At 38.6% G+C, this 27326-nt stretch overlaps 1 protein-coding gene across 6 annotated transcripts in view; it reads left to right on the top strand.

Annotated features, from left to right (window-relative positions):
• Nucleotides 1–27326, top strand: part of CORIN (corin, serine peptidase) — a 250937-nt gene that overhangs the window by 200855 nt on the left and 22756 nt on the right. For all 6 annotated transcript variants that reach the window (XM_042936456.1, XM_042936458.1, XM_042936459.1 and 3 more), the window contains 4 exons: nt 202–331; nt 20439–20555; nt 22869–22918; nt 23067–23241. In XM_042936456.1, the coding sequence (XP_042792390.1) occupies nt 202–331; nt 20439–20555; nt 22869–22918; nt 23067–23241 (472 nt within the window). The remainder of the gene's footprint in view (nt 1–201; nt 332–20438; nt 20556–22868; nt 22919–23066; nt 23242–27326) is intronic.

Below are 27326 nucleotides of genomic sequence, written 5' to 3' on the forward strand. Positions count from 1 at the left end.
AGAGAACATTTCTAATTCACTTTTTGCAGTCTTCCACAACACTGAGAGCAGTGCTAAGCACAGGGCAAGCACTCATCAAGTGGTTCTTAATTAAAACAATGAAACACAAATGCAAGCAAAGCGAAAGCATAAGTTAGCCTTTGGTTTCCTGAGCAGAAATGTTTCTAATTAGGGTTTTCCCTTTTTTTTTTTTCTCCGCAGTGACCCTCTCTAAAAATGTGAGCTCCTCCTCATTCCTGACGGCTCACAGATCTGCCAAAGAACACCACGTGTGTGCGGATGGCTGGCAGGAGACGTTGAGTCAGCTAGCCTGCAAGCAGATGGGTTTAGGGTAAGGTCAGTAGTTTGTAGCACTGATGAGTTTCTCAGAAGGCTTCGTGGAATTGGCAATAACATCTTCCTTATGAATGCAGAGTGAGTTAGTGCTCTCACATAGAGCCCTCCAGAGCATGGGAAATGAATCAGGTGAGAGAACCATATTTAATGACAGGCACCTGCTCTAAAGAGGCTGCAGTGAAAAGCCACTTTGATGAAGCCTCTCGCTACATGTAAATGCAGTAATTGTATTTTAACAACTTCTGAAAGGAAACACGTTGAGTATTTGCAAAAGCATTAAGATGGTTCCCTCCAAGCAACCTGGATGGGGAAATATTGAGGTTTTTCTCCCAAGAGGTTACTGAAAATTTCTTTTTAAGCAACACACATTTTTTAATAAGTTGAGAAATAGAACTTAAAGTTAACGGTATTTCAGTTTACCCTCAGTAGTAATTAGGAAATGTAAATCAGGAAATCCATTTTGGATCCTTAGTAGAATGAAAAGACACTAACTCTGGCTTTGATACAAATAGACTGAAACCTATACTTTGAAAGTTGGATACTTGCTATTTTGTGGGGTTTTCTTTTTCAGTTCTGTTGGGGATGGAAAGCAATAACTGAGGGTCTTAGATGTATATGTGAGGGTATGTACTCACATATATTTTTTTTTTACCCCTGCTGTATGTGAGATTTGGGGGGAAATGTGGAAATGATGGAAATAAAAGACAAACAAGTTTTAAAATTCTAGAATAAAAAATTGAGTAAATGTCATTTCCCAGGATTCCACTGAACAAACTTGAAATAATTTTTCAATAACGAGCTATGAATTATGGGATAGAAACTAGCAGCGCATTTTTGTTATCTCAGTTTGAAGAGTGACATAAATCCCAGTATCTTCAGCCTATTTTCCCCATGTAAAGTCTTACATCTTTGGAAAGTTGAGTAACTGATGCTACTATGTAAGAAAGAACTTTCAACTTTGCCAGAGCAGAAAAATTATATCCATCAAGATCCATTAAATTATACTTCATTTTCACAACATCCTTACGGATATCTAAATGAAATGGTATGTGACTGTGATCAGAGATAAATGAAAAGCCTTTTGAATGAGCTTTATTTTCCACTCACCAAAACATAGGTTATTTCTTAATATGAAAACTGGATTAACATAACGATCGATAACTCTGTTGAGAGTTCTGAGGAAACGTCACAACCACAAAGATTCTGCCAGCCGAAAAATTCTTCTGACAGGCCACCCTGCTCTATTATAAACAGAAGGGATCTTGTTTTAAATATTCTCTTTGATATCGCTTCTAATTTTTTTGTATATTGGATTTTCTTTTTTTATTTTGATGAGATACATATAACTCACCATCTTAACCATTTTAAAGGGTAAATTCAGTGGCATTTAGTGTATTCACAATGCTATGCAACCATCTCCATTATCTGGCTTCTTTCACTTAGCATAGTGTTTTTATACAACTATGGACCAGCATTTCATTGCTGTTTATGGCTGAAAAATATTCCATTGCATGGATACACCACATTTTTAAATCTGTTCATCCAACGAGGCACATTTTGGTGGTTGCCATCTTTGGCCATTGTATGCATATTGGATTTTTTTTTTTTAATTTCTTACGCTACTTTCTTCATTTCCTTAAAATAGTGGGAAAATGTTATTTCAATATATTAGATATTTAAAATGGAAATAGACATTTAGATTTTTTTTAAACATACCTTTATTTCACAGAAAGGCTAGGAAAGTCTGAGAGAGCAGTGTGGCTGGAAAACCGTAAGCATTATTTGAGTGAGTTAATGGGTAAGTAGTGGTAAGTCTTTGAAGGAAATGAGTAGGAAGGGTAACCTTAGTATTTTTGTACTTTCTGATTGCCGTCAAGAGAACTCTTCAGTTTTCTTGGGTAGATCGTGAATGGACAGAAATCTGGAGAGCCAGGCTGGGGCAGGAATGAAGATAATGGGCAAGAAGAGGCCATTGATTCCTACAGTAGGAATGGGCTACTTAGGAATCTGCTCTGTTCCCACTGTCTCTGGAGAGCCGCAGCTGTACTGTGAATTCACAGTTCTGCCACTGATGCCTCAAACTCTAAGTAACCCTGCATCTGAGTCATTTCCTCTAGATTCAAAGTCCCTACAGAAAGGTCTGTCTGGCCATGATTAGTCATTGATCTACACTCCAGCTGCTAAAGGAAGGGAAAACATTATAGCTGTCCTCTTTAAGCTTCTGGAGTAGAGTAGGTCTGTCTTTATACCTTCAAACATGCTTTACACCCAGAAACTTGAAGCTTAAAGCACAACCCCAATTAGTTCTATTCACTATGCCTTTCCTATTGGGTTTTTTTTTTTTTTTTTTTTTTGGTTTTTGTTGTTGTTGTTGTTGCTGTTGTTTTGAGAATCTGCTTATGGGCCTTGAACTAGAGTAGGCATTATGTGGAGGATGCAGGGGTGAAAATATCATCAAAGAGCTTACCATGTAGTGGGGAAGACACATAAGGAAACAACCTAGAACATAAAGTTGTTGGAAAAAACTTCCAGACTCTTTGTCATCTGAGAATGGTTCATGTACAGCATAGCACCTGGCATACCTATTAGAAGTATATAAGAAAAATATTCAACTCTATCATTGTCTTGATATTATAATATACATTTATTTAGTCATTCATTTAGTCATTCAGTAAACATTTATAGAGAATAGCATTGTAGTGTAGTGTCCCAAACTAATACACTTTAACTCCAAATGCAGGGAGGGTACAGGTTGGAGTTAGTTTATCAAAATGTAAGTCTAGACCGAATTACATGTTTTGCGGGGCTTCTATTGAAATACTTTCATGATAGAGGCAGTTGATTAAAAAACCTACACTTGGAGTTTTTCAGATGCAAATTACACCTTCCATGTCTAACAGCACAAATGCTCAGCTCTCAACTAAGTGCTTGCCCAAATAAGAAGATTGAGAGTTCTTTGCTGAATCTGTACAACTTTTTACGCCCATCTGCAGATATCATGAGTTCACCCCAGCCTGGAAGTATGATGACTATTTGATTAGACAAGGATATAAATCAGCCCCTAATTCTCATGACAGTATATTGACTTTGCTACCTACATGCCCAGTATTAGAAACATATGGACATTTATTTAATCAACAATACAAATCAGAATTTAGACTGCCCTCTAATACTTGCCAAATGTTCAGTTCAGACATCTGGTATTTGAGAAAGTTGGTCTAAGAGAATGTGATTCTCGGTGTCTCTTGGCTTCATAAACTTTATCTCTATATAAAACCAGATCATCTGGAAATAGGCTATTCTACTTTGACAAAAATTCCTATATGGGATTGGTTGAAGTTTGATTTTGTGTCCTAATGTTTTAGAGTTGGTCAATAGAAGCACCAGTCTTCCAAAGAATATTTCCTTATTTTGGGCTAAACCACAAAGATAGCCTCAATTGTATTACCTGAGAGTCTCTGATATATCGAAATTTTTCCCGGAAGTGTACTTCTAGGGAAAATCTTCTAACTTCAGATTCCATTTGTCACATAAGGATAGTTTCCTTATTGATTGACTTCCATGAAACTCGTGAAGCTCAAAGACAAGACTAAATCCTGTGTGGTAATAGATTCAGCCCAGGGTGCTGGTCCTGTACAAGGAAACCATGGAAAAGAAGCTTGAATCCTTATGGTCTTTTTTTAAAATATACAATATAATTCATATACCATAAAATTCACTCTTTAAAAGTGTACAATTCAGTCATTTTTAATATGTTCACAATATTGTGCAGTCATCACCACTGATTCCTAAACATTTCATCACTTGGAAAAGAAACCCCATGCCTCTAACAGTCACTCCCCGTTTCTCCTCCCTAAACCCCTGACAAACACGACTTTCTGCTTCTAGAGACTTGCCCATTGTGCACGTTTCATAAAAACAGAATCATCTAATATATACCTTTTTTTGTCTGGTCTCTTTCACTTAGCATAATGTTTTCAAGGTTTATCTATGTTTTATAATATGTATCAGTGCTTCATTCCTATCTATGGCTGAATAATATTCCATTGTGTAGATATATCCACACTTTGATTATCCATTCATCAATTGATGGATATTTGGGTTGTTTCCATTTTTTTGGCTCTTATGAAAATGTTGCTAAGAACATTGATGTACAAGTTTTGTGTGAATGTATGTTTTTAGTTTCTCCTGGGTGTAGACTCAGGACTAAAATTGCTAGGTCAGATTTTTAATTTTTTGAAGAACTGCCAAACTGTCTTCCAAAAGGGCTGCACCACATTATACTTTTACCAGCACTGCATGAGGGTCCCAATTTCTCCATATCCGTGTCAATACTTGTTATTATTTACTTTTTATTGTAGCCATTTTCTGACTAAAAGGTATCACTCTGGTTGTTATTGAGAATATGCCGTAGGAAGGCAAGAGTAGAAGCAGGAAGACTAGTTAGGAGGCCACTGAAGTCATCCAAGTAAGACATTTGGGTGGCTCAGATCAGAATGGTAGCAGAGAACATGGCCATAAATGATTTAATCCTGAATATATTTTAAAAAGTGGAGCCAACAGGACTCCCTGACAGATTGGATATTGATTGGAGATTGAGAAGAGTCAAGAATGACTGAAAGGTTTTTTTTTTGACTCAAGCAACTGTAAAGATAGTATTGTAGTAAACTGAGATGGGGAAGACTGTAGCTGGAGCAGGTCTGGGGAGAAAGATCAGTTCTGTGATCTTGTGAAATTTGGGATGTCTATTAGACATCCAAATGGACTCTAGTCTGGAGTTTAAAGTTGCTTTTTTAAAATTTTTTAAAAATTTGCATCCAAATGAGTTAGCATATAGTGCAACAATGATTTCAAGAGTAGATTCCTTAGTGCCCCTTACCCATTTAGCCCATCCCCCCTCCCACAACTCCTCCAGTAACCCTCAGTTTGTTCTCCATATTTAAGAGTTTCTTATGTTTTGTCCCCCTCCTTGTTTTTATACTATTTTTGTTGCCCTTCCCTCATGTTCATCTGTTTTGTCTCTTAAAGTCCTCATATGAGTGAAGTCATAGGATATTTGTCTTTCTCTGACTAATTTCGCTTAACATAATACCCTCCAGTTCCATCCACGTGGTTGCAAATGGCAAGATTTCATTCTTTTTGATTGCTGAGTAATACTCCATTGTGTATATATATATATATATATATATATATATATATATATATATATACACACCACATCTTCTTTACCCATTTATCCATCGATGGACATTGGGGTTCTTTCCATACTTTGGCTATTGTTGATAGTGCTGCTATAAACATTGGGGTGCATATGTCCCTTCGAAACCCCACACCTGTATCCCTTGGATAAATACCTAGTAGTGCAATTGCTGGGTTGTAGGGTAGTTCCATTTTATGTTTTTGAGAAACCATCATACTATTTTCCAGAGTGGCTGCACCAGCTTGCATTCCCACCAACAATGCAAAAGAGATCCTCTTTCTCCACATCCTTGCCAACATCTGTTGTTGCCTGAATTGTTAATGTTAGCCATTCTGACAGGTGTAAGGTGGTATCTCATTGTGGTTTTGATTTATATTTCCCTGATGATGAGTGATGTTGAGCATTTTTTCATGTGTCGGTTGGCCATCTGGATGCCTTCTCTGGAGAAGTGTCTATTCATTCTTTTGCCCATTTCTTCACTGGATTATTTGTATTTTGGGGGTTGAATTTGATAAGTTCTTTATAGATTTTGGACACTAACCTGTTATCTGATATGTCGTTTGCAAATATCTTCTCCCATTCTGTCAGTTGCCTTTTAGTTTTGCTGATTGTTTTCTTCGCTGTGCAGAAGATTTTTATTTTGATGAGGTCCCAGTAGTTCATTTTTGCTTTTGTTTCCCTTGCCCCCGGAGACATGTTGAGTAAGAAGTTGCTGTGGCCAAGATCAAAGAGGTTTTGCCTGCTTTCTCCTCTAGGATTTTGATGGCTTCCTGTCTTACATTCAGGTCTTTCATCCGTTTTGAGTTTATTTTTGTGCATGGTGTAAGAAAGTGGTCCAGGTTAATTTTTCTGCATGTCACTGTCCAGTTTTCCCAGCACCACTTGCTGAAGAGACTGTCTTTATTCCATTGGATATTCTTCCCTGCTTTGTCAAAGATTAGTTGGCCATAGGTTTGTGGGTCCATTTCTGGGTTCTCTATTCTGTTCCATTGATCTGAGTGTTCTTGTGCCAGTACCATACTGTCTTGATGATTACAGCTTTCTAGTATAGCTTGAAGTCCGGGATTGTGATGCCTCCTGCTTTGGTTTTCTTTTTCAAGATTGCTTTGACTATTCAGGGTCTTTTCTGGGTCCATACAAATTTTAGGATTATTTGTTCTAACTCTGTGCAGAATGCTGGTGTTACTTTGATAGGGATTGCATTGAATATGTAGATTGTTTTGGGTAGTATCGACATTTTAACAATATTTAAGTTTTACTTAGAATATTCTTCCTATTCAGGAGCATGGAATCTTTTTTTTCCTTTTTTTGTGTGTGTCTTCTTCAATTTCTTTCATATGCTTTCTATAGTTTTCAGTGTATAGAGTTTTCACCTCTTTGGTTAGATTTATTCCTGGGTATTTTATGGTTTTTGGTGCAATTGTAAATGGGATCGATTCCTTGATTTATCTTTCTGTTGCTTCATTGTTGGTGAATAGGAATGCAACGGATTTCTGTGCATTGATTTTATATCCTATAACTGTGATGAATTCATGAACCAGTTCTAGCAGTTTTTTGGTGGAATCTTTTGGGTTTTCCATGTAGAATATCATGTCATCTGCGAAGAGTGACAGTTTGACCTCCTCCTGGCCGATTTGAATGCCTTTTATTTCTTTGTGTTGTCTGATTGCAGAGGCTAAGATTTCTAATAGTATGTTGAATAACAGTGGCGAGAATGGACATCCCTGTCTTGTTCCTGACCTTAGGGGGAAAGCTCTCAGTTTTTCCCCATTGAGGATGATATTAGTGTTGGGTCGTTCATATATGGCTTTTATGATCTTGAGGTATGCTCCTTCTATCCCCACTTTCTTGAGGGTTTTTATCAAGAAACGATGCTGTATTTTGTCAAATGCTTTCTCTGCATCTATTGGAGGATCATATGGTTCTTGTACTTTCTTTTATTGATGTGATAAACCATGTTAATTGTTTTGAGGATATTGAACCAGCCCTGCATCTCAGGTATAAATCCCACTTGGGGTCTCTGTCTGGTTTTGGAATCAAGGTAATGCTGGCTTCATGGAAAGAGTTTAGAAGTTTTCCTTCCATTTCTATCTTTTGGAACAGAATAGGTGTTAACTCTTCCTTAAATGTTTGGTAGAATTCACCTGGAAAGCCATCTGAAGTTTTTGTTTGTTTGTTTGTTTCTTTGTTTTTAAGTTTTACTTACTTTTGAGAGTGAGAGAGAGAATGCAGACTGGGGAGGGGCAGAGAGAGAGAGAGAGGGAGACAGAGGATCCAAAGCAGGTTCTGTGCTGACAGCACAGAGTCCAATGTGGAGCTCTAACTCACGAACCATGAGATCATGATCTCAGCTGAAGTTTAATGCTTACCTGACTGAGCCACCCAGGTGCCCCTCAAGTCTGGAGTTTATTAGAGATGTTTGAACTAGAGCTATATATTTGAAAGTCACCTGGATACAGACAGTATAAATTTATGGGACTGGTGACATAACCAAGAGAGTGAATTTATGTATTTATTTTTTAATTTTTCTGAATGCATATTTATTTTTGATACAGAGAGAGATAGAGTGTGAGTGGGGGAGGGGCAGAGAGAGAGAAGGAGACACAGAATCCAAAGCAGGTTCCAGGCTCTGAGCTGTCAGCACAGAGCCTGATGCGGGCCTCAAAGTCACAAATAGTGAGATCATGACCTGACCTGAAGTCTGATGCTTACCTGACTGAGCCACCCTGCTGCCCTAAGAGCGAGTTTAGATAGAGAAGATAAGACCAAGAGCTGAGCCCTAACATTAAGAGGGTGGGAGAAGAGAAGTAGTAAAGCCAAAGGAGATGAGAGAGGACAACCCAGGGGTAGGAGGATGTGATATCCTGGAAACCAAGGGAAGAAAGTGTATCAAGGCAGAAGCAACGGTCAGTTGTGTTAAAAGTTGCTGAGAAGTCAAGTAAAATGAGGGCTGAAAACTGACTTTTGGTTTCAGCAATGTGCATGTCATTGGCATGAGTAGTTTTAGTGGAGTGAGTGGGGCAAAAACATAAGATAGTAAAAGGAGAGAAATAAAAGATAGTATAGAACTTTTTGGAGGGGGGCACCTGGGTGTCTCAGCCGGTTGAGCGTCCGGCTTCGGCTCAGGTCATGATCTCATGGTTTGTGAGTTCGAGCCCCGCGTTGGGCTCTGTGCTGATAGCTCAGAGCCTGGAGCCTCCTTCAGATTCTGTGTCCCCCCCTCTCTCTGCCCCTCTCCCACTCATGCTCTGTCTCTCTCCGTCTCAGAAATAAATAAACATTAAAAAATTTTTTTTTAAAAAAAGAACTGTTTGGAGGGATTTTGTTGTAAAGAGGAGCATAGAAATGTGAGTAGTGGTTGGTGGGGGAAGTAGGATTAGGAAATGTTTGGTGCCTCCATTTCCTGGGAAGCACTCAGTATCCCATGGATAAATTATTAATAGGGACCTACCTGCCATACTAGGAACATCATGTTCAATTGCTATTGAATGTTTGTGTTCCTCCAAATTCATATGTTAATTCCTAATGTCAAGTGTAATGGTATTAGGAGGTGGGGCCTTTGGGAAGTGTTTGGGTCATGAGAGTGGAGCCCACATGAATGGAATTAGTGTCCTTGTAAAAGAAACCCCAGAGAGCTCTTTCACCCCTTCCACCATGTGATGACCCAGCAAGAAGATGGCCATCTTATTATAAACAAGGAAGCGGGTATTTACCAGACACCAAATCTGCCAAGACCTTGGTCTTGGATTTCTCAACTTCCAGAACTGTGGGAAATAAATTTCTGTTGTTTACAAGCCACCCAGGCTATGGTAATTTGTTATAGAAGACTGAATAGATTAAGGTAGAAATAAATAATTTCTCTGGAAAAATCTTTCATTTCACATATATTTTTTTTAACCAAAAAAGTTTGGACTATTTTCCCCAATTAGTGGACTCACCATAAACTATTTCATCTTTCTTTAACTTTGTATCCCTTTATATGCTCCTTCTCTTTCAAGACTGACTTGTCCTTTATCCGTGTTCCACGGGCACATTCTTTCCTGCTTCTGTGTCTTTGTCCATAAATGTCCATACATTTCCTCTCCAAATTCTCAGGGCCTCACTCAAGCCCCATGACTTCTGTGAAGACTTTCTCATCTGCATGTCTTTTTTTCTCTCTATACTTTCTGTGGTACATAAGAATTGGTATTACACAATTTCCCTCTTAATTCTACAATGCCATACCATTTTACTTTTATTTTTTTATTCTTTATCTTATTTCCCAGAAAGGTTATACAAAATAGTAATGGCTAATTTTCATTGTGTGCCAGGCTGCTCTGAGTCCTTGATATGTATTAACCCAATTTATCCACACTATAATCTTGCAATAGACGTAGCATTATTATTTCTACTTTACGTATGAGGAAACTGAGGCTTAGATCAAGGAACTTTGCTAGGTCACAGAAAAATATGGTGCCGGGATGCCAGTCCAAGCAAAAGCAAAGGGCCTCGTGGGGAGTAGAGTACAGTAGAGTCCCTATACATCCAGTTAATCAATAAACATGACCCGATTGATGTGGCCAACCAGGTTCTTAAACATAAATCCCTTTTAGTATTGCTCCCGTCAAGATTTTTGGGGTAAGTCTTAGTACCATACCACCTAATGATCTTATCATTGTGGCATTTTTTTAAAAGTCTATTTATTTATTTTGAGAGAGAGAGCGAGCAAGTGTGAGCAGGGGAGGAGCAGAGAGAGAGGGAGAGAGAGAATCCCAAGCAGACGCTATGCTGTCAGCGTGGAGCCTGACACAGGGCTGGATCTCACAAACCTGAGCCAAAATCAAGAATCGGCCACTTAACTGATTGAGCCACCTAGACGCCCCCAATGTGGGATTTTTAAGTAGATAGTAGTGAGGAGGTACAGCAGTGGAGAAAATTCATCATGCATGCAGGACAACAATATAAGTGTTTTTCAGTTTTCAAAAAGCCACTTATAGTAATAAGTAGACGGTAGGCATATTCTGAGTAGAAGTTAGCTGAAGCACATCCATAAAAAGTTGTTTTCTTTCACACAGCAGCTTCACGGTTTTTCTGGCAGGCACGTAGCTTGGGCACAGGGAATTTAATCCTACACATTTCCAAGAAGCTGGTTAAGTGACTGCCTGGGTGAGAAGAAAATCAGATAGTCCAGAGTGTGAGTGTATCGTTCCCTGGAACGTGTTATTCTGGAGTGAGGATGAAGAATAATTTCCCGAAGAAGTGCTGTATCCTAAAGGAAGTAAAAGTGTTTTTTTAAGTTCTTCCATGAGACTACTGGGTATGAGGCTTTAATAAACAAAGCAAGGTAAGTCTATCAGTTGTCCTGAAAGCATTGCTGTATGATCGCCAACAGCAGGCTCTACCAAGAATTTAGATATTTGTTAGAAAACTGAGTCTCGGGGTGCCTGGGTGGCTCAGTCAGTTGAGCGGCCGACTTCGGCTCAGGTCATGATCTCGCGGTCCGTGAGTTCGAGCCCTGTGTCGGGCTCTGGGCTGACAGCTCAGAGCCTGGAGCCTGTTTCAGATTCTGTGTCTCCCTCTCTCTCTCTCTGACCCTCCCCCGTTCATGCTCTGTCTCTCTCTTTCTCAAAAATAAATAAACATTAAAAAAAAAATTTAGAAAACTGAATCTCAAACTGTGTTGGTGGAGTTAATGAATATTTTATGAACTTAAAAGGAAACTTCTCAGTGGTATAGAGAAATTCGCCATTATTAATTAGAATGGAACTACGTGGGATTCTGAACTAATCAGATTGTTTTTTACTCTCTTACATTCCATTTTGTGGTGAAAAGTTTATCAGTGGAAAATGGACTCATATCCTGATTTTTAAAACCAACAGATGGTTCTCCAGAATTAAGTACTGTCAAGACTCAGCTTTTAGCCAAAAATACCAGGGCTGATGTGAGCCAGAAGATTCTAGAATGGAAAAAATGCATCTCCATAATGTCTCTGGGGGACTTGGATTCCCCAGTCATCATAATGAATATAGCATTGCCATTGGACATAAATATGAGTGAGTTCTGGGAAGTTAAGAACATGATTTAAGATAATCCATCAGTAATTGACCAAAGAGGCCTGTATTCTTTCTGTTAGAAGTCCTTATCTGGCACCTTACTCATTTTGGAACTTTTACCAGAAGACTCCTGGTGATGACTAACTTTAGATCTGTTATCTTTTTCATAGTGTCTTTCAAACTTACTGCATTTTGACTGGCTTTTACCTCCAAGACAAGACTGACAGTCAGCAATGACATTATCTGCATGGCAAACCCACTAGTCTTTTCTTATTATTTATATAGTTTGGGCTCAAAATCCAATTCTTACTCTGGCCTGTAAGACACTGGCCCCTCCCTCCTTCTTTTCTAGCATTCTCCGCGTGTCCATGAACTTTAGACATGATGACCTTATTACTGATGTTCAAACTGCAAACTCATTTCCACCTCAGGGGCTTTTGCCCTCATTGTTCTTCCTGCTTGGAATGCTGATCTGTAGACCTTTATGTGATCACCTCCCTCTCATCATTCATGTCGTCTTAGCTCGTACATCAAACACTTAGAAAGGCCTTCCTTAGCAACCCTAGTTGAAGCAGCTTTCACCCACACCAAGTCACTCTCTGCTTATTTTGCTTTCTTCAAAGCACAGTATTAGAAATTATTTTTAACATGTTTGTTATTTGTTTCTCTAACTAAAATAATAGCCCCTCGAGGAAGGGACTGCGTCTAAATACAACACCCTTGTGTTGTCTCCATTCGCATTACACCTTATTAACCCCATAGTCATCAGGTTTAGCCTTTGTCCATCTGACTGCGTCATTTGTTTAATTCTGCCAGGATAATGTTCCTCCTGAGATCCAATTCACCTTACAACATTATCAACTTGAACACTTACGGAGTAACCCAGTATTTCATTTATGAACATAAGTCAAATCTAATTTCTACCCAAGTTTTTATCCTTCCTACCTCTTCTAAACAGTAACAAAGGAACATGTAGAATCTTGACTCTGAGGCATAATCATCTTTTAAGTAAAAAATTTCAATTAAAATCACTTGTAGCAGACATTTATTAAGTTGCTTCCCTGTATCCCTTCCTTTTGGGGACTTGCTTCACTCCTCATTCTATCCTTGGGATCCAAATGGGAGCTGCCATTTTGTACATGAACCACTCTTCTTGGCCTCAGTGACTGGTTAAGGGGGAGGGACCTAACCCAAGCTGAACCAATCAAAGGACTTCACTTCTAGGTCACAGTGATTGGATTTGGGATACTTAAAGTTTTTCAACGAGATTTGTTTTTGGTTGAGCTAGAAGAAGAGACTTCTTTCCTTTTTGTTCATGAAGATGAATGAATTTGAGTTTAGAAGAGCAGGCAGCCTGTCCTCTGGTTTGTGGAAAGTCACATGGAGACAATAAAGCCACCCTCACATCACCTCCTGCTTCTTCTCACAGAAGAGGGTAGATGAGAGGTAGAGGGTCCTGAGGGCTCTTGGTTCTCTGGCACCCACTTTTCTGAAGACCGTCCACATCTCCTTAGAAATTGATTACATTTCTAGTTTTTCATACTCAGATATTCCAGTGGTATTTTAGGGGCTAAAATCCTGAGGTTTTTTTGTTTGTTTGTGTAAAACTAGTAACTGAATATATACATGAAAAAAAAATGTACATATATATACTTAATATATATGTGTATATATATACATATACATATATATAAGTGTACACTTATACAAATGTATATATGTATATATATAATAAATATGTATATATAATATACATATAAAATCCTCAGTGTATGTGTGTGTGTATATATATGTGTGTATATATATATATATATATATATATATATATACTTAAATCCCTAAAGTTTGTATTATTTTATCTTATATCCAGAGACGTAGTCTGTCTTAATTGAATAAAGGGGTATTTTCTATACTTCTATAGTTTTCAAGAGGAGGAAGAAAACAGGCACTTGACAAAGCAAGACTTCTGTTAGAAAAATTAATTCTACTCTGGCTCACAGTCTTTCTGAATTAGTGGAACAAAAAAATGGTGTATTGTAGTTGAAATTGGTAATCCCTGCTTTTATATTGATCAACTGAAAAGTGAAGACAAAGAGGAAACACTTTCTTTGAAACTAAACTCAAGCCACTCTCAATAAAATGTTGAATCTGTTTCTTAAAAAGAGTTTAAAAATTCTTCCAAAGGTTTTCTACAAGTTATCAAAAAAGCCATGGAATTTTCTGCACATAAAATAGACCAAAGGACCGAAGGAAAGAGTTGGATAGTGTAGATTCTTTCTTTTTAAATAATTTATTTTTTTAATGTTTATTTATATTTGAGAGAGAAAGAGAGAGAGTGCATCAGCCAGAGAGAGGCAGAGAGAGATGGGCACAAAATCTGAAGGAGGCTCCAGGCTGTCAGTACAGAGCCTGACACAGAACTCAAACTCACAAGCTGTGAGATCATGACTTGAGCCAAAGTTGGATGCTTAACCAACTGAGCCATGCAAGTGCCCTGGGCTAGTGTGCATTCTGAAAGAGGCAGACACTTTTGCTCAAAACTATACTTACCACTTGACCCCATTGTACTCCATTTGCTTCATAAGATTGAATTGTAAAAACGATCAAATGACATTTTAATTAAAAATTTTTATGATTGGTTAATTGTTTCACTTTTAATGACATGTTTATTTTCAACAATACTTTTTAAAATTAATTTAATTTAACTTATTTTTTTTTAACTTAGAGAGTGCACACACATGCAAGAGCAAGGAAGGGGCAGAGAGAGAGAGAGAATCTGAGCCACCCAGGCGTTCGATATTAATTTTATTTTCTAACTTATGTTAGAATAATGTATAGTTAATAGTTATAATTTTATAAACTTATATTTTACTTCATGTTATAATTTTAGATAAATATGGATTAAATACCTAGTTTTATTGATGTTTAAATTTTATGAAATATCAATACTGTGATTTAATTTAAATTCATAACATTGTCCTCTCTGCTTTGGGATAGTTTTTGTCACTTGGACCTATAGCTCATTGCCTCATACAGTTCTTACACTCTACCTCTGAGACAGACCAATGAATAAAATTATATGTCTTCAGTTAGGATTTCAACAAAAATATTTTTAGAAATGCTAAGTTTACTGGAAAAATTAACTCAGACTTTATGCTGTCCTTTAAACATTACTACCAGGGGGAAGTTTTCCTGTATAAAGCATAAGCTGAGCTAACTCACCAGACAAATGACTCTATAGTGATACTCATTCCTGCTTTGTTTTAAACCTATTATGCCTTCTTGTCAGAATTTCCAGGTCATCTTTCTATTTGACAAAATAATTTAACTAATTTTTTAATAACATGTCTAGTCTATAGAAACCAAACAGAGATAATAATGTGACAGTGTTCACGAAGATATTTCTGAATTCAGAGAGCTAAATGTTTAGTGGAGATGTTCCAAGTTCTGAACAGGATATTTAGAAGAGCAAATAACATATTTTGTCTACTACACTAGGCATTTATATTTCAAGACCAACTGTTAGTATTGAAGATGAAAACTTAGATTATTTTTCCCCAGCAGTAGCCACAAGAGAACAGACTTTGCCCTGCTACTGAAATGTGTAACATTTCTAGGTAATTCCTCCCCTGTTCTCTTGCTGCCAAAAGTGAAGAAGCCCTTGGTTTCTGGGAATTTTGCTGACCTTCATTGTTTAAGTGAGCAACCCCAACATAAGGATAACACAAGCATTGAATGCCTTATTACTGAACACTGGGTGTCTTCAGCGTGTGAGGACAGGTCCGACTATCTAGAGATCTGGTTGCTCACCTAAGCCTTGAAATGCATCCATGCGTCATTCCTTGCAGAATGTCAAGATGTTTTAGAATTCTGGAGAAGTTCTATCTTCTCATTTTGGGGGCAGAGGAAGAATTATACATTTTTAAATATATATATGTCTTATGGCCACACAATTCAAGAAGCAAATTTGGAAATCCTTTTGCTTTTCTGTGCAGTACTGCCCCTCGACCCAGAGCAGAGGGCCCTGGCCCTGGGCTCCATGATTTAGAGAAGTGGTTCTCCACCAGGCTTAACTTTGCCCCTCAAGGGGCATTTGGAAACGTCTGTAAGACCCTTTTAATTGTCAGTCCAGGGGTGGCTACTAGCATCTCGTGGGTAGAAGCCAGGGATGACACTAATCCTAAAGAGCACCAGACGACTCCACACAGTGAGTAATTATCTGGTATAAAATGTCAACAGTGCCGAGGATAAGAAACCCTGATATAGAGTGAACACTCTGGCCTTCCTCCCCAGCCATGCCTCACCCCATGGGGCAAGGAATCTGTCTTGCCCACCTGGAGCCTGGTCTGCTATCTGAACCAATGTCTTCAAAGTGTGGTCCCAGACCAGCGGCGGCCGTATCACCTGGGATCTTGTTAGAAGGGTAGCCTTTGCGGCCCCATCTCAGACTTACTGAATCAGGGAATCTGGGAGTGGGGCCAGCAAGCTTTGTTGTAACGGGTCCTCCAGGTGATGATGAATGCCAGGGTTTGAAACCACTGTTCCAAAGAGGCCCAAATCCTATATTCCGAGCCTAAAAGATACGTTGGTCAAGATGGCAAGATAGAAACAGGTGAACATAGGGGAAGGGAAGGAAAAGTAAAATAAGGTAAAAAACAGAGAGGGAGGCAAACCATAAGAAACTCTTAAATATAGAGAACAAACCGAGGGTTGCTGGAGGGAAGGAGAGTGAGGCTAAATGGGGGATGGGCATTATGGAGGGCACTTGTGATGAGCACTGGGTGTTATATGTAAACGACGACTCATTAAATTCTATTCCTGAAACTAATACTACACTATATGTTCAGTAACTTGAATTTAAATAAAATCTTGGGGGAAAAAAAAAGGGAAGATAGAAGACATGTTCTTTAACAACTTGTGAATTTGATTTATAACATCTAAATATGTAGACCTATCTTATGTGGGCCTCCATTTGTACCTTACTCACAAATGTTTGGCCCCCACGAATGTTTGGGATGGGTCTGTATCTGTGTCTCAGTTTTCTCAGACTGTCAGGCTGTCAAATGAGGGCACTGGATTAGATTGTCCCTTATTTTCTTTCTCTGTATATGATTTCATGGCTGCTATAGAAACATTCAGGGTTGATTATATTCCCTGCACACACTTTCTTAGGATACAGTGACTTTGATGCCTAATTACTAGTAAAATGGGTTTTGCTCTTTTGCTGTCTACCCAACAGACTTTCTTTAATTTGGTAAAATATGGAAAAAGGTAAGTCAAAATCACTACTGACTGTCAAACCAAATTTGAGCAGCTAAGTTCCAGATACCTTTTAATGGCATGATTTACACTATGTGCATAGTTATAAAAGTTAAAAAGTCCTTACACATATATTCTTGATGAGTATGTAAATCGTCATTAGTGTTTGAAGGGAAAATCCATACTATGAATCAAAGATTTCCATTTTGATTTGATACTTTTATATCTAGGAAATTATTTTTATTTTGGGAAACTGTGCATGTAGGCAAAGGTGAACAGTTAAAAGGGTTAACTGCTGTTTTTTGTTGTAACAAAAATTGGAAACAGCCTACCTGTGGGTTAATAGTGGGCTGGGTAAGTAAATGTATGTACATCCATATAATGGTAAAACTCTGCAGCTGTAAAAAGAACACAGCATGTGTTGTTAATGAAGAGGGACCACGTGGTGTTCGAAGTGTTAGGAGGGGTCCTCTGGCATCAGACCACCGGGATTCAAATCCCAGTTCTGCCATCTAGTCACTGTGTGACCTTGGGCAAGGTACCTACTCTCTTTTTACCTGAATTTTTTCATCTCCGAAAAAGGGAATAACGATGCCTACTTTCCAACATTGTTCAGAGGATTAAAGAAGATAAAATAGTGCAGTTGACAAACGTTAACTATTTTTACGGAAAGCCTTCCAAGATAAATCACTAAATAAAAATATCATCAGTACAACACAGAACAAGGTGTGTAGATTAAAAAAAAATACAACAGAAAACAAGGTGTATGGACTAAAAAAATGTATGTATATATACATGAATTACAGCTAAAGCTTGGCAAGGATACTCTCAGATGCTATTTATGGAGGTTGTTTCTATACATCTGGAATGGGAAGAATATTTTTTCACTGTATAATTTGTATTATTTTTTCCAGGTGTAAGTATTTTTTAATTTTAAAAATTATCTAAAGAAAAAATTTTAAAAATTGAAATCACACAGATGCTCAGATTCTGTATGATGGCAGAAATACAACCATATGAATTTCCTGATTTTTTTTAATGAGCCATAGAATGGCATTTCTGGGGCTGAAAGATTTGTTTTTTGTGTATGAAAAGCATTCTAGTATTTAAGAATTTCATGGGAAACTAATTTTTGTAATGACATTCCCCTCTTCTTGATGATGAATTATATTTCATGAATTAAATCTTATATTTCCACCTGATGTAAGTGAGAGATTCAGACTAAATTGCCTTTCTTGTTGGAGATTAATGAATGAAATGCAGAAACATCCCATGTGCCTTGCTCTGTGGAGACCTTTTTTCAGGGTAACTGAAGTTGCCTTGCAGATTGAAAGACTGAAGTTTCCTTTGCAATGATTTTTCTATCCACCATCAGTGCAAATCCTATGCTGAATAGACCTCCCTGTGCAAATCCCTTTTGCCTTATAAATACCTGCCTAAAGAATGACTTAAACAACAAATTTAATCTGATGCTTATCTTCCTTTGTCTTTTGGCCAGTAAAATGCCTGGATTTAGGAGGCTCCCAAGTTGTTCTACCACAGAACATAATTCTCAGGATGCAGGTATCAGGAGAAATACTGTCAGTGGTATTTGTGACCTCTGTCTGACATTGAAAGTTTCCCTCTCACTATGCCTCCACATACGCAACTTCTGAGATTAACAGAAAGCCATACTCTCATTTTGGTCAAGGACAAGGAAAACCCTCGTTTTGCAGTAGGTTTTGTGAACTCTTCAACGACCTCACAGTTCATTCAAGTTTCTAACTAAATTTAAATCTGGTGGAACTCTTCTTAAAGTGTGGTCAGGGTGCATGCTCTTTGCTTTAACATCCAGTGATTAGAATCCATTCATTATTAAGGGCTCTGTTTTGTTTTTTTCTTTGGCTCTTATTCTGTCATCAGTTCTCTTTAGAGGGTTTCCCTCTTTTTAAAAGTAACAGGATTTGGGGAAGGTTTTGTTCCTTTTGTTTTCTATGATGAGATTAGTTAAATCTCATAAAGTGAAAATTTTAGAAATAATTTTTAAATAATAATCAGCTGCAATGTTCATTTCCCTTTCAATGCCACTGAACCGAACTTTGCTTCCCTTCCTGTGCCCTCTACACCACCCCCTCTTTTTTTTCAAAAAGTGTCATCCATCCGTTATTGGAAAAGAAAGTCACTAAGCATGAAGACTTGATGCTGGTACAATTTCAGGATTTCCAGGTTCATTTGAACCGTCAGTGCTGTTGCCATTGTTCTCAGTTATCTTTGATGTGTTTCTTCAAACACTTCCACCAGGGAACGAATCCATATACCTGTCACTTTCCTCGTCATCATGAGCCCCTGACATCCCCAACTTTCATCTGAGGAGCTCACCTTTTACTTGGAAAGAAAGATAGAGGCTATCCGATTTGAAGTCTCTACTCCCCTCCAACTTCAGCAAAGTATCATCTTCCTTCCAGGTTTAGGAGCAGCCCTCCTTCCTCCTGTCTAAATTCATTCCTCCACCTCATCTACCCTGGGGCTTCAGGTGATGGAACTGCAAAAGGTTTTCGGCAAATACAGATCGCCTAAAAGAGCCAATTATTTCATGAAGAATAGAATATTTTACATAAAACCTGCATACTTTTGAACCCCAATTTTCAATCTTTGGATTGAAAACCCAAGGTTTTCAATCTTGGATATGGTGTAACCATATGTACTTGAATGATCGAATAAGATATTCACAGAAAAGGATTCATAGAAGTTGATTAAGAAGACAGGTAAAGAGGAAAATAATAGTGTTTAACTCCCATTTCTATTTTCCAGAGTTTTTCCTGACTTTTGGTGCATAAAGATTTTATAGTATGTTGAGAAAAATCATTACAGTTTTGTGCTGTCCAAATAGATATTACATAGCAATCAATTTACTTATTTACTTCTTTAGTTTTTACTTTATTTACTTCATTTTAAGGTATCGCTGCATTGCAGGATTACATTGGGCAAGAAGAGAAGAGAAAAAAATCCCAGGCAGATAAATTTTATCTTGCTTTTTTTGATCCCTGCCCGAAGTTGCTCTTGTTTTTGAGATATTGGAACTTTTATGTCATATATGTTAGAATTCAAACACCTCACAAAGTTCAAGTACATGTCAGTGGAGAGCATGATTAAAATAGCTATAACAGTTGAGATTTTTATTGCTTTAGTATATACTTTTAGTAGCTTCCTCTTCTATTGATCACATTCCATGCCAAATTTCTAATACAACCCCCCCCCCCACTCTTGAAATACTGACTTGTAATGTTTCTTTTTGGGTTTTTTTGTTTGTTTTTTTAAATTTTTTTTAATGTTTATTTATTTCTGAGACAGAGAGAGACAGAGCATGAGTGAGAGAGGGGCAGAGAGAGAGGGAGACACAGAATCAGAAGCAGGCTCCAGGCTCTGAGCTGTCAGCACAGAGCCCGACGCGGGGCTCAAACTCACAAACCATGAGATCATGACCTGAGCCGAAGTCGGTCTCTCAACCAACTGAGCCACCCAGGCGCCCCTGTAATGTTTCTTTTTGAAAGAGAATGAGTGTTAAATAATGATATGGCCTGTCAAAGATCACTGTGCTTTGAATATTTCATTGTTATTTGTCCTTCTATTAGAGAACCATCTGTGACTAAATTGGTACAGGGACAGGAGCAAGACCAGGAGTGGCTGACATTACACTCCAACTGGGAGAGCCTCAATGGGACCACTTTGCATGAACTGCTGGTAAAAGGGTAAGACACTCTTCACAAGAGCTGTGTAGAGTGGATTATGGAGCAGGAATCTATCATCAGGGGCTTTCTCCTGTTTCTAATTTAGCATAATCCAAATGTATCACATCAATAAAGAACGTCCATAGAATGGTGATTGGCCTTTATATTTCAACATTGTTTGGCTTTATCTCTTCTTTCTAGACACAGATTCTTTTCTCTTGCTAATTACATTTTTCTTTAATGAAGATTACAGAAACTATTATGGTGAAGGAAGAGGAACTTAGATTCTAATTTTGGAGTTTTTTCAAATCCTATCCAAAGTAAATTCTCATGTCTAATATCCTACAGATGCTACATGGAACTAGTTAGGAGGGAATTGAAGTGATGAGAACTGATCAAACTTGGAGAGTCTGAGGGAAAAATTGACACAAAATGAAATTATAATCGAGTAGCCTTGAAAGTCCACTTGCTCTGGTCTTAAAAAACCTACCTTGTATAGGTAGACAGAGAAACTATAAGCTAGTAAACAAAATAAATTTCAGATATTTGGAAATACTACAAAGAAATTAAGGATAACAAGATAGAGAGTAAGTAGGAGACAGGACTTCAGGTTGTGGGAAGGCAAAAAGCAAACATGTGTTTTCTGAATTATATAACTTATTGATACAAATAATTACACATATCCCCATGCAAATTTACCAAGAAATGAAAATATAGCAGATCCTCAAAAGGGAATGTGGACATGGCATATTTAGGGATACTTCTTTTTTTCTGAGAGGTCTAGGATTCTAAGCACGTCACGGTATTTTTTTTTTTTTAATTTTTTAAAGTTTATTTAGTTTTGAGAGAGACAGAGACATAGCGGGGGAGGGGCAGAGAGAGAGCGAGAGAGAGAGAGAATGCCAAACAGGCTCCATGCCCCCAGTACAGAGATCGATGCGGGGCTTAAACTTATGAAACCGTGAGATCATATATACTAAAGCAAAAACCGTCGAAACTGAGTCAGTAGCCTAACCGCTTAACTGACTGAGCCACCCAGGCGCCCCATTGACCGTCTCAAAGTATCTTTTGTTTTTTTAAATGTATACTGTGAATAAATGCTTCATGGTTGAAAGAAAACTCTGTGATTGAAACTTAATATTCCCTACATTGAATTCTCTTGTGCAGTCACATTGATAGATGCTTAAACATGGCCCATGTTCTTACCTTTAAAGGTTAACCCTGGTTTTTAGAAAAGTCTTTCTTTACTGAACCCATTATTCCTGTAATTCTACTGACTGGTTCTGATCCTGCCATCTAGAGTTACATGGAATAAATTTAACCCCCTTCTTCTTGTCAGCCAATCATAGAAAATTTTATTTTAAGTTCACTTATTAAAATTTTATTTTAAGTTTACTTATTTTGAAAGAAAGAGAGAGAGAGAGTCAGACAGAGAGAGGGAAAGAGAGAATCCCAAGCAGGCTTCTCACTGCCAGCACAGAGCCTGATGTGGGGTTCGAACCCACGAAACTGTGAGATCATGACCTGAGCCAAAACCGAGTTGGATGTTCAACCAACTGAGTCACCCAGGCAGGTGCCCTAGATCCACATTTTATTATTACAAGTATCTTCATGATTCTTTTCCAGTCTAAATATTCAATTCCTTTATCTGTTCTCTAACTTTCTGAAGTAATATTTTATCTCTCTAAACTATTTGCAACTTGTTTTGAACATCCACACCCTCTCCCTAAGCATAAAAATCTGACATGCTCCTTTCTCACTAGAGATTCTAAGAAATCACCCAATTCCCTTGCCTTCCTCTCCTTACTTTGAAAATTATGGTTTGACATAAGACTCTTAAAAACTGAGAATAAGCTGAGGGCTGAAGGGGGGTGGCAGGGAGGGGAAATTGGGTGATGGGCATTGAGGAGGGCACCTGTTGGGATGAGCACTGAGTGTTTTATGGAAACCAATTTGACAATAAATTTCATATTAAAAAAAAAAGAAAATTATGGTCTGAGTCAATATTCTGGGCGGTGCCACCAGCCAAGATGATGTGGGAGACTTTGCTAAAAGTAGTTTCTTTTCCCACACATGTGAAAATATATTATGATGATATTAAATAAACTAAAAAAAAAAAAAAAGTAAACATCCTCCATATGCCATCATTTCCAAGGTGGTATTTGACAATAGCCCTGCCTCAAGAATTCCTGCACCAGTACAGATAATCATTACTCAAAGAATACAACCTCTGGGAACAGTGGAACCTATGTCTTGCTTTTCGGTGGTAAAGTGTTTGAAGTGAGTGATAAATATGTGACTTAACACTATGCCATTTTATGTTTCCAAATCTAGGCAGCCTTGTCAGAGCAGAAGTAAGATTTCTCTTCTGTGTACTAAACAAGGTGAGAGAATTAGTGGTGTAGCAATGGAATACGAACTTAACTGGGTTGGCTCGGGGCAAAAACAATAACTTGCACTTAACAGCAAAGATCCAAGCATGGAGCTGGGTTTGTTGGTGAATCACCCGCTGTCTTTCCTGCTCCCTGGTAGACTGTGGGCGCCGCCCTGCTGCCCGAATGAACAAGAGGATCCTTGGGGGTCGAACGAGTCGTCCCGGAAGATGGCCATGGCAGTGTTCCCTGCAGAGTGAACCCAGTGGACACATTTGTGGCTGTGTCCTCATTGCCAAGAAGTGGGTCCTGACGGTTGCCCACTGCTTTGAGGGGTAAGCTCCATCCTTCGGCTTTGCCTCAACCTGATCATTCTGTCACTTGGGCATTCTTAGTGTCTTATATAATTCTGCGAAGCCACTTCAGTGCAGAAGCCACAGTTGATTTACTTCCTTTATCTGCTTAGATTTTCCTACCCTTGATGTTGTCATCCTATGTATGTGCTGATCACTTATTGGCAATCATATTGTTTATGATTTTTCCCTAAAGAGGGGGGAAGTGGAAGAAAGAGGTTCAGAAGGTTGGCTCTCCAGCTAGCATTAGTCTCTTTTCCAGCCCCCTTAAATACGTCAACTACATCTGAAGTTCAACAGAGGGGATTTATGTTTCCTATAGTGAGGTTAGCTGGAAGGATTTGTGAGGAGTTTGAGAAGCAGAGTTAAAGGCACCCCAATATGTGTATTAGGGTTCTCAGAGAATGAGAGAGGAGGGGTGAAATTATTTTAAGAAATTGTCTCACATGATTGTGCGGGTGCTGGTGGGTCCAAAACCTAATGGTGTAGATTGGCAGCCTAGAGTCTCAGGGAGAGGTTCAGTTTGAATGCAAAGGCAGACTGCTGGCTGAATTTCTTCTTGCTCAGGGGAGACCCGTCTTTGTTCTCTTAAAGTCTCCAGTTTATGGGATGAGGATAATCATATTATGGAGGGTAGTCTGCTTTATTCAAAGTCCACCAATTTAAATGTTACTCTTGCCCAAGATACCTTCACGAAAGCATCCAGAACAATGTTTCACCAAATATTTGGGCACCATGGCCTAACTTCATTGGCATGTAAAATTCATCATCACAATATGCCTGAAGGGACTAGAAAAATAAGATAAAGGGGAGCCCTACCCTAAATTGACAAATATCACTGCACCTGTTCTATCGACTGTGTATTTTAGGAGCCAAAAAAACAAAAAACAAAACAAAACAAAAAAAAAAAAGCAAAAAAAAAAAAAACAAAAAAAACCCCCAAATCAAACAATAACAACAACAAACAAACAAAAAATCCAATTCTGGGGGTCAGACGTTTGGACCTGACATAGCCAGCGCAGTTTGTCCCTGATCATCAATGTCTGAGGCCTTGGTTGAAAGATTCTAAGGCTGAGGGCTAGAACCATCGGAAGGCAGGCAGTCGATGCTGCCTTTTGGCTGGGGCCTTAGTACATCTATCTCCATGTGGGACTCAACACCATGGTGGCTGGTCCCCCAGAACCAGCTGCTCAGAAAGGGAGCTGGGAGGAAGGTGTGTTCCCTTTTTTGACCTAGCCTCCAAAGACACACAAAGAGGCACGTACCTCACCTCTGTGGTTGGTCGGAGCCCCCACAAGCCCCGCTCAGCTCCAAAGGGAAGAAGCAAGGAACTCTCCTCTCTGTAGGAGGAAGATTTGATGGCATGTTTTAAAATCACCACACCTTTTTTTCTATTTATTTTTAATAATTTTACTTTATTCCAAAGTAAAATTAAATATTAAATAATAGCAAATATTCAAGACAAAATAACTCATAGTTCTATCACCTGACCAAATTGATTCTTTTCATTTGATCAGCTTAATTTCTAGAAAAAAATGCAATTTCTTCTCTCTCTCTTTTTTTTTTTTTGCCTATTCATATTTTTTCTTAGCGTTGCCACTTGCTGTGTCGTCACGGGTCAATTCATTAACCTCTCTGGGCCACAGTTTCTTCACTTATGACATGAGGGAAATAATAGTCCCTACCTCACAGGGCTGGTGCGGGCAGTAAGTGAAATAGTCTTATGCAAAGCCTTGAGAACCATGCCTGACATTGATCAGTAAGCTCTCGATAAAGGGCAACTGTTCTTTTAAAAAATTACTGCTGAAAACGTGCATTCTACCTTTTCCCTTTGCAGTATCGCATGAGTATCTTTACATTTTGTGTATTTTTGTGTATTTTACAGATTTGCTGTATTTTTGTCTTCTCCCTTCTCATCATCTTCCACAGTAACCCCTGTGATAGCCGAGGGAGTGTTCCTTCACAGCTGTGAACACATAGACTTTTCGCAGGGTGCCACTGTTTACTTTTACGATTTGGAATCATACTCTGTGCTTTTGTTTGTTAAGTTGTTTTTCTCATTTGATAATATATCATGGACCTCCCTCTAGGTTAAGAGATGTGGCTCTCCCTCACTCTTTTTCTAGGTTAATAGACGTGGCTCTCCCTCACTCTTTTTCAAGCCTAAATGATATTCCATTATATAGATTTACCATAACTTTTTCCATTATCCCCTAGTCGATGGACATTCAGGTTAGTCCCACTTTGCTACCATTTTCGCAATACTGCAATACATCTTCTCAAGCACAGCTACTCACCTACTGGTCCTTGTTGCTACGGGCTACAGTCCCAGCCTATATATTCAGCTCTACATGGGGGTTACAGAGATGAATACATGTTTCCTTCCTTGAAGTGCTAACCTAGTAAGGAGACAGACATTTAAACAAGTAATTAGAGTACAGTTGTAAGATGGAAACGTGTATTTCCAGCTGATTGCTCGTTTGGGGAAAAGAAAATATAAAAAAATCAAACCAGTACCTCCTCTTGAGAACTTTTAGTGTGTAAGACCCCAAGCAATTGGAAAAGTCTGTGTAGTGTGTCAGGAAATACACTACAATGTTATTGCTTTGGAAGGGGCCAGACGTTTCCAGATGCCTTTCCCAGTTTTGGTGTAGAGCTCCGTGATAAGCAGAAGATGATACTAGCAAGATTACATTCATCAAAAGATGATCACCTAAATAAATCCAACAGTACTCTTTACGTGCTAGCTAAACCAGGTTCATAAACCACTTTTGTCATTTCCATATGTGGTATCCAAGCTTCCTCTGTCATTGACAGCTCTGTAAAGTTAAGAAGAAACCTTGCATTAGAAAAGAAATATGTGTTTACAATTAAGGAAATGGATATAATATCTAAGGTCTTGGTGAAATTGCATGGAACACTAGACTTAACAGAGCTGTCAAGAGGGATCTGGTCTGTCCATAAAAAGCGAGAAATTGCCCAACTTCAAATAAGCCTTCTCCTGAATATGTGCTAATAACTGATTCAATTGTACAATCTCTCCAGTGGCCGGCAAGCTTTGAGAACGTCTCATTGTAAGCCCCATTCCCTGCTGGAGTCATCAACTGCTGCAATTAACGGGCTTTACTTCACACTGTGATCCCATACTTTGGCAAGGCCCAGCATGACCCATCTGTAGGTCTTATCAAGCCTGTCTTTTTAAATTATATTGGTAGAAAGAAAAAAAAAAACAGAGAGACAGGTTTGTTTTTCTCTTTTATGAAAAAGTATTTAAAAATCCCAAATGAAAATTAAAAACATGAGTTACGAAGCTGATCAGACCAAGGCCCGTATGCCCTAATAACAACTCAACGTCAACAGTGCTGAACAAGAAAGACTTTGACTTTCAGGAGTAATTTCACATGCATTGTTCTTGCTTTCTCTTGCCTCTGAAAGACTTAAGCCTGGACTTCCTAGGCTGGCACACAAGTGGTAACTGTCAGAAGCATCTAATTCCTCACCAGGAAATGCACATAAAAAAATGATCACCTCACTAGATGACCACAACCCTTAACCCCACCACGTTACCCATGCTGTGATTTCACCCAACCAACTCTTCTGTCCAACAGGACTGTGGCTGCTAGTCTGCACGTGTCCCCCAGTGATTTCAGTCCCCTAGTCTTCTCATGCCCTCCTCTTCACAGTTAACCTTGTGTGCCAGGCTAATCACTTCAGTCCTCTCACCCAGACTTTCAATGTCTTTGTCCCTGGATTTGCCTGCCATTCAGACCAGGCAGATGTCCAAAACTGAGTCAATGCAAATACCTCATTTTCTGATCCTAATATTCTTGCTTTTCGGAATTCAGGGAGGACATTACCCAAGAGTGGAGATCAGCACCATCCCTGACATTCAACATCAGCTAGACTTTTAATATTACTCTGTTATCTTTCTACATCCTTCTGGAGAGCTCCCTCTCTCATTCTCCATAGAACAAAGTCACTGTGCTCACCCAGCTCTCCTAATCTAACAGTCTGTTACTGCACTCAGAAAAGGAAGTGAGAGGTTTGGTCTGACTTTTTATTAAAAG

This window comes from Panthera leo, chromosome B1, assembly GCF_018350215.1.
Source record: "Panthera leo isolate Ple1 chromosome B1, P.leo_Ple1_pat1.1, whole genome shotgun sequence".
In the NCBI taxonomy this organism is placed as follows: domain Eukaryota; kingdom Metazoa; phylum Chordata; class Mammalia; order Carnivora; family Felidae; genus Panthera; species Panthera leo.